The 8,961-nt window shown below is 37.2% G+C and overlaps 1 protein-coding gene across 3 annotated transcripts in view; it reads right to left on the minus strand.

Moving 5' to 3' along the window:
* rspo4 (R-spondin 4) overlaps nucleotides 1-8,270 on the minus strand; it is a 34,029-nt gene extending 25,759 nt beyond the window's left edge. For all 3 annotated transcript variants that reach the window (XM_026167277.1, XM_026167278.1, XM_026167279.1), the window contains exon 1: nucleotides 7,775-8,270. In XM_026167277.1, the coding sequence (XP_026023062.1) occupies nucleotides 7,775-7,853 (79 nt within the window). In that variant the 5' untranslated portion in view covers nucleotides 7,854-8,270. The remainder of the gene's footprint in view (nucleotides 1-7,774) is intronic.
* Nucleotides 8,271-8,961: the final 691 nt, after the last annotated feature.

Here is an 8,961-nt window from a genome sequence, read left to right on the forward strand (position 1 = left end):
ACAGTGAGGTACAGTATGACAGTCAAGCTTAGATCTAAGCCAAGGTAAGTCTTATATTATAACAAAAGCAAGTGGCTGTGTCTGCTTCCAGGTACAGAGAAGACTCGACAAAGAAAGAAAGAATGCTTTCAATCCATCGGGGATAAGGAGGGATATGGAAAGACAAGCAAGGTAGGATGGAAATTTGGATTGAGCAGCAGACAGCGAGTGTGCGTGAGTCTGAGCAATCACACTCTGATCCTTGTGGGTCACTACATTCACCTTGTTATGTGTGGCTGTGGTTTAGGATGTGTTTGTGTGCAAAAGCAAAAGTGAAACCTGTCTTAAAAAGTTTTCAAAAACCCAAATCATGTTATTCGTTCATAGATAAAGACACAGAAGATCATGTAACGTCAAGGCAACTATGAAAACATTTAATCGTGTATAGTCTTGTTTAGTTTCTCATTAAATGTTGACCTTTTTTTGACTGTCAAATCAAGAGTTACGAACAGCTTTTTAACAGTTTTTCTTATAATCACTCAAGGGTTGGAGCTGGCGTTTTAAGTTTTGTGCATAATTATCTTTAGTTTTTAATTTTTGGTTTTCTTTGGATTGTAAATTGGTGAAATCTAGCTTTCTTTTCAGTTCTGAGCTTTAGTTACTGATTTGAGGGTTGTATTTAGCTAGTTCCCCTGTCGGTTTCCATTCTGTTCCTCCTTCTGTCTCATCTGTATTTGTTTCCTCATCACTGTCCCATGCCTCACTCTCAATATTTCTGTCTGTTTTCTTTAGTTACTTCCTGTGTTTACTTTGAGGCTTAGTTTTCCTAAATCATGGGATGTGCAGCTTTTCTTCCTGTCCCTGCTTTGATTGTCTTTAGTTGTGTTTTGGTCCCCAGCTGTTTCCTCTTTCCTTAATTCCTCTTCTGTATATATCAGTCTTTTAGTGCCATCCACATTAGTGTGGGTTCCCCTTTGCTTTTCCTTTCCTGCGGGTTTTTTTCTTTTCTGGATTAACAGATTTCTTTAATAGGTGTCCTGTTAGTTTAGATGAGAAGCAGTGAAACTAGTTGGAAAAACGTGTCCTGTGAACTCTTTCATCTTTCAAGAAAGGGCAAAGATTTCATTTTAGAGCTTCTGTTAATTATTAGGACTATGATTTTTTTTTTAAGTGAAATAGAAATAAAACGATTAGTTAAAAAGCTCAGAAACATTTAAAAAGTGGACTACATTATGAAAAGTTTAAAATTATTTTTTTTGTACGTATGTATGTTCTCATACATATAAAATCTTTAACTGCACCTGATACCATAAAAAGACATTTTGTGACAAACTATCAGTCTATTAATGTTAAATAAGCTGTTCCTCTCACGTCTGTCAATAGTCCATTTATGACCATAGACTTTATAAGAAGAGTGATCCAGCACCTGTTTGCAGTCTGCTGTTTTGAAGGCACTATTTAATCATTGTATCTGTCACCATCTTTAATTTTTAGAAACAAAGCTCACCATATCTGAATGAGATAGTGGAGCTAAATTAATGCATTCACACTATTATCATTAGTTATTATTAATCTCTGGCACTCTTCCATTGTGTGTCTTTGGTCCTCCCATCACCCTCAGCATGTCGTGGCAGATGACACGTTCTGCATGAGGTTCCTGCTAAAAGAGTTTTTCCTTCCCACAGTCGCCTAATGTTTGCTCACAGGGGACTCATTTTTGGCGTTTCTCTTAATTATTGTATCAAGTGCCTCGAGGTGACTTTGGTTGAGAACTGAATATAATTGCATCGCAAAGATATACAAGCTACATGGATTTAGCAAATAAGGTTAACTTGTCTTAACCATCATATAAATAAAAGAATGGAATTTCATTCACCAAAATTTGAGCAGAATGCAAAATGTATATAATATATATTCTGTTTTCATATATATATTTCACCTATGAAAACATCTTTAGCCCTACATGACAATAGTGCTTTGGTAATTTTTTTTATTTTTATAAAACACTAAATCAAATGTAATAGGTTCTACTCCTTTGAAGAGGTAATTAAAATTTCTGGTGTTGAAGATTTGTTTTCAAGTGATCTTGGCAGAGTTACTAAAGATAACAGATTTCCAAAGACAGAGTTTTCAACTCCAGTGCAGAGTGGAACAGAGCAGATTTCCCCAGAATAACTCAGTGATCCATTTGGGTTTTGAGACCCGCTGAGCTCTCAGCTCATTGTCTGAAAAACAGTTCTCTACACATATGCTATCGATCTGCAGGCTTAAGGGACTTACAGAGGAGCGGCAGGTTAAGGTAGCGTAAAACGCTAAACTTTGACCTCGTATGGGATTGCCCTGGGTTTTTAACAAGCACCAGGTGTAACAAGATCTGTTGGGGTTTCAGGGAAAGATGTTAACATTTTGGAAAGAGCTTACACCCTAAAACACAATTCACAAAACTGGAGTATTTAAGGAAAGTGACGGCATAACGATCACTGAGATTAGTAAGTTTAAATAGGAAAAATAAGGAAACAATATTGTATAATGGTTTTGAAGCTAACAAGTTCTCCAACTTGTCATATCCATATGAGCAGTTTGTTCCTGATGTCTGAAATTTCAGCTTGCAGCTGAGTTGACATATGATGCTGTTTATTTGTGTGTAAGTTAAGAACTTTAAAAAAAATGCAATGAACCCTATAATGAAAATCTAAGTTGTGTTTCTTTACATGGTATATGTAATCTAGTTAAAAAACCCAATCAAAAAACAAACAAATCCTGGTTATGCTATAAGTTTATATATTTAAGTTAAAATGATCACATCTATTTTAAAATATATTCTTAACAGGAACAGATATGTTTCAACAGTGCTCCATAATGTGTACATTAACTAGAAAAAGGTGGAGACGCACACTAAAAAAACACAAGCTGTAGGGGTGCTACCGTCATGTCCCAATGTCCAGACTAGAGATGGCACGATACCACTTTTTTATGTCCGATACCGATACCGATATCATAAATTTGGATATCTGCCGATACCGATATGAATCCGATATAATGTTTTTTAATCAACAAAACTGTTTTTTTTTAAATATCTTGCTGCATTTTGTATAAGTTCATACTCAAGTTTAAAACAACAACTACACTAAAGCTATTCTGTTATACCTATATGCAAAAAAAAAATATTTCATAGTTCAGCAATACTGATCAATCTAATAAACTTAAACCTACACCATCCTCCCTATTCTGGTATTTTAAAGAGTACTTAGCGTAAATATTAAGCAACCTAACTAATAGGGTTCCAACTCCCAGCAACAACAAAAGTAAATAAATAAAAAATAGGGAACCACCCCTCACGCTCCACCTCATGATGCTTAATCGACGTAATCAACCTTAATTTGATGCAGTGTGAAAAAAAATGCACAGAAATCAATTATTTTTCAAGAAATATTAAATAGATTCAACATCTTTCTTCAACAAAATTGCAGACTGCACAGATGGTACCTTCCCAAAGGAAAAAGTACTATAGCTTACTAGGGTATATATATTAGACTTAATAGTCACTATATACAGTAATTGACTTCTATTCATTTTACATCAAATTAAAACTTTGGGTGTAAGATTCGGATAATTATTTATTAAAAGCTAGACATTTTAAATGAGAATAAGAAAGAAAAGTATGTCTTTGTGCCCCCTTTTCCCTGTTAATGCCCTATCGGCCCCCCTGGCTAAACTTTGCTAGATCCGCCCCTGCACAGTTACCAGCGTCAGCTACGTAGAAAAAGATCCTGGAGTAGAAAGTAATATTAAATAAATTCTAACAATAGCTGATCAAGCTTAAACGTGCTGCTGTTGTTCAGCCGCTGGTTTCCTCTTTCTGGTGCAAAGTGGGCCAAAAACAAACAAGAGAGACGGACTCGCAACAGAAAAGCCGATCAGCTGATCGTTAAGCAGTTTCATGATTGAAGTAGCAGCAAGAAGAGGCAGTCGTTCCATATATCGTTTGTTAAGCTTAACGCAGGAATGCTTTACAAACATTCAGAGATGGACTTACACACTTGCTTTACTTCTCTCGGGGATAACTTTGTCGGAGATGAAATGCCGGGTTGCTAGCGAAGCTCCACATGCTATCCAGACCACCGACAGGTCCCGCATGCCACAGCCGCTCTATCACGTGATGCATACTGCTCCGACTGCTAACGTTCTGAGGTGAGTTACGGCGTGTTGCAAGTTTTGTGAGGTGCTTTCGTGATAATTAATGGATCGGATTACATTTTTTATTTTTCTCCGATATCCGATCCAGTAATTTAGGTCAGTATCGGACCGATACCGATACGTAATATCGGATCGGTCCATCTCTAGTCCAGACACTTGACAGCAGCCGAGTCAAAAATGTGCTGCAATTTAACATCTTTTTCACCTCTTGATCTCCCAGCTTGTGTTACATTTTCATCTACTTTCTACTAGCTTTAAATGTTGTTATGGAGCCCCTGGAGACCTGTAAAACCTTCATAAGGTGTTTGCACAACATTATTGATTTGAGTGCATAAAACTGTTACCTTATGTGACATTAGAGCTCTGCATGATGGTCCTGATAGGCTGTTTTGTCTTCTGATGCAGCTTTGTTTTTAATTGTTTTTATGTTAACTATAATAAATGGGAAATATAAGGAGACTCTGTAGATTTTTCTCTTTATATGTTATACTTGTTTTGATTACTGTCTGTTTTCAGTGCAATGATGCAATGTTCTTCATCTTCTATGCTGTTTCAAAGAAGGTTGCTCAATAATTAGTCAGACTTTTCTTGCAGATGTAGCAGCAATTGCTTAATATTGACTGATGATTTCATGTTTAATGCTGCTACACACACTTTGATGAACAGGGGCATTGATTCAGTAGTTTTCTAAAACATAATGCTCCCCCCCCAATTTCCTGGGGCTCGTTTTTAAAGATTTTGACTCTTTAAAATTCTTTGACTTTATTCTTTACCTATTTATGTTTTCCCAAAAGGCAAAATCATTTAGCCAAAATTGTTGGTGAACAGACATGGATCACTAGTAGCATCCAAGTGGCAGTCTTAGAAAGTGAAACATAAAGCCTTTGCAGAACCTCCACCAACTGTGCTGCTGGTACCAAAAAATGAGCCATTCCCTGTAGACTCCCATGTTAAAACGCTTAACTTTACAGCATGACAAATAGTTTTGGTCTCTGTAACTATTTTACCAATCGTAACGACTGTATGTGTTATGATTTTTTCCTGTAACTCACTGATTTCTGTTGTATTAATGATTAAAGATATGCATTACTGGGGGGGCGACTTTGAGTTTTGGGTTGCAAACCAGACCAATAACTATCAAAGAAGTCTGTGCTTTATATAGTATTTGCATATTTGTGGTGCTGCTATTAATGCACATTTAAAGAGGTTTGGACCTCTGCAGCTACTGCACCATTCCCTTCAGCAAGCCTGCTCTGTAACGTTACGTGGTCTGCCACTTTACGGCTGAGTTGCTGTGGTTCCTAAATGCTTCCACTTTCCCATAATGCCACTTAGAGTCTGAGAGAAGAAATTTCATAAACTGACTTGTTGCAATGATGGCATCCTATCAGAATACCAAACTCATTTTTTAGCAACAATTTGTAAAGGCAGACTTGGTGCTCATTTTTATACACCTGTAACAATCGGACCAGAAACACCAGAATTAAAAAATTAAGATGCGTGGCTCACCCCTTAATGTATAATCATAAATGTGTAGCCAGTGAGAAAAGTACTAACTACTTTCAAAGTTCCCAGTGCCATTGCTACAGTATAAAATATAAAACATTGGGTAAACAACTTCTCTAACACCTGTGCCCACAAAGTCTTTACTTTGAGTAATACAGACAGACCTGGTAGATGCAGACAGGCAATGATTTGACTAAAACTCAGTGTGCTGCTCAAAAAAGGCTTAAGTCATCCAAACTTAAATGGTACTTTGCTTCATTGCACATTACAGACTTGGATGATGTGTCTCATAATAATGGTGCAGTTCTTACTTATTTTGCAAGTTGTTATGCTGTCATATTAAGTCTTTTGAGTGTGTGAGAGGAGTAGGTGGAAGCATTTTTCTACAATTTTCTGTTGTTTTTTCCCCCATTGAGTGTTTTTTTTTTTTTACTACAGTCGGTCATAAACATGAATACTGATAGAGTGAGGGATAATTGCAGGAGAAAAAAGAGCAAACAAGGAATGAAGAGAAAAGACAGATTAAAATTAAGCTACTTTCTGCTGCTCCCTAATTCACAAGTGGTCGTCCCAGCTGGTAGCTCCTCATGTTTGATTTGACAGAGTTTTACGTGGGATGCCCTCCCTTTCCTGACACAACCCCTGAGGAATTTGTGCCTCCTCCCGGGAAGGAAAAATCAAATGACAGCATAAATCTCCGTGGTAAAAAGAGATGCATGCTGACAGCAGGTCAAGCAGTCATTCCAACAGCTAGCATTTAACCCTTTAGACCTATAAATGCAATCCAACATTAACCTGTTCTAAGGTATTAGCATCAAATGTCATCCAGTATGCAATGTTCAGCTCGTATAATGTATTACTTTTTAAGTAGGACTTTTTATAAGTCATTATAACTTGCATATTTTACAGGCTATCTTCTAATGTGTTTGGTTAATGTTCTTGCCTAATTTGGGAAACATTGAGGATTAAAGATTCCACTTTAGGAATTGCATGAAGTTGTTTACATATGCTGTACAGTAGTAGCCATTTTGTGGCAATGATTTAATTTTAAATGTGAAACATGATAAAGATGACTAAATAATAAATTATTCATGTGTCATGTTACCATCTGTGTGCGTCCAGTGCCATCACATGTTTATCATACGCACATGACAGAATTAAGATTTTGAAAATGTATCTCTCGTTCTTTCAATTTGCCTTTTCACTACCTGAATTGGAAGCGCATAAACCTGAGTGAGTGTTAGTGGCAACTGATGGCTTTATGAAACCCCTATAATTATTATCTTAACACTTGACCTCTAGGTGGGTGATGGGGGCAGAGAGAAAAATGTTACAAGCCAGAATGTTGGTCTAATTGAGACCGGATCCCCCTCTATTAGTCTCTGATTTCTTAGGAAATACCAGACACCGGTGAGCATGAGGGTTACCACAGACCTGTGTGGCTGTGGTCTGGACTGTTTTCAGAGGGATTGGATAAGAAAGTGATTAGAGACAAATCTGGATCTGGAGATAATTCCCAAACACTGTGACTATATGCTGGTACAGAGTTTAACAAGAAAAGACAGGCTAGTTTATACACTGAATACCGAGGAAATAAAGTAATTCGTGGAAATAAAAAGTGATTCTTATTTAAAAGAAATAATCTATGTACGATAAGTTCTGTAGAATGTTTCTGAAATACTTGTTTTGTGGGTTTCTGGAGTAATTAACATAAAAATGGATCTTTCTGTGTTAGGTGATTTAATTAGACCAGATAAATATCATTATGATGATGATAAAGTTATATGAGAGCTGTGTAAACAAGAACTGCATCAACCTAAGCTTCTTTAATGACACCTGCTCTCTAGTGTAAGCATGTCCTAAATGATAATGATGATGATGATGATGAATAAATATATATTTGTATCGTTTGTCTGTATCGTTACGTTTTTAAAATAATGCACAAGTATCTCCAGTTGGTTCCTGTTTTGTTGTACATGTGGAACATAAGTTCATTTGTTAAGAAAGTAGGAAAAAATTGAAACTGCTGTAATTGCTGTTGTAATGCTATCATGCTAACAGCCTCTTTGTGGTCTTTTCATGGTGTACTCACCACTTTGCTTCTGCATGATGCCGGACCCCATCCTGATCACTTCACATAACAAAGACATCACAAGGAGTGGCAAATGCATCTGGGCTGCTGGTAAGCACCCGTTTCAGCGCCGGGTTGCGGACATCTGCAAAGACTCCAGGGTTTCAGTTGAAAATATAGTTCCACTGTGAGGCACAGAAAGAAACGAGAATAGAAAGGGGCAAAGACTCAGGGTTTAAAAGACGTAGGGGTGGATGGAGATGAAGGGAAGAAGATAAACGTGAGGGACCAAAGCAGAAATAAGAATGAGTGCTGACGTGAGAGAAGAGAGGAAACACAAGGAAAAAAATCCTTTTTCTCTTTGTCCTGTTTCGCAGAGATGATTTAGGGCTGAGATGATGAGACAGGCAGCCATAGACAACAAAGAAGAGCACAGGAGAGAGACGGATAGGTGGTGAAGAAAGCAGAGAGGCTTGTCTGCTTCCTCAGACTGGCAGATTGGAGGGAAAACTCTACATTTAACTACCACTGTCAAATTTGCGATAAACGAGCTCCACTTATCCCACAACCATCTTTAACCCTTTAAGGCTGCACTCTCAGCCCTAAGTGGTTCCATATTTCCAGCTTGATCTTTAGCCTCCTCCTCCTGGCTCAGTCTATTGTTGTTCAGTCTCTTTTTTTTTATTATCCCTGTTTATTTATTTTTGTGCAAGTACTGGGCAGCTTTGTTTTCTATGGCAAAGTCAGTAAACTTAATTTGACCACCTTGAAAAAAAAAGCAGCTGGAAACAGCAGAGCTAAGACTCTAAAATGTGATTATAGCCTGCCACGTTTTGGCAATTGATTTGTTGTGCCTGTTTGGGTAAGTAGTCAGGTAAGTGGGCAAGAGCAGGGCAAATTCATCTCTTTGGTGGACCCCAAACCTCAGTCGCTGGGAATTTGTTTTGATTATACAAATATATGACAAAATACATCACTACACCCATTTTTGTTAGTCTGTCTGATTTGGTAGGTTTTTAACTTAATATAAAATATAGAATCCACCATTTGGATTTTAGGATGTTTTAACAGCAAGTCAGCCCTGGTCAAAATTACTGCACTAGTTGCTAATATGTTTGGCATCAACATGTTTTGCAACTTACACATCATACTAATAAAAAACATTATCCAGTCTTTCAAAACATGCTTCCCTTTTTCTAATTATTGGT

This window comes from Astatotilapia calliptera, chromosome 5 (genome assembly GCF_900246225.1).
Source record: "Astatotilapia calliptera chromosome 5, fAstCal1.2, whole genome shotgun sequence".
Taxonomy (NCBI): Eukaryota; Metazoa; Chordata; class Actinopteri; order Cichliformes; family Cichlidae; genus Astatotilapia; species Astatotilapia calliptera.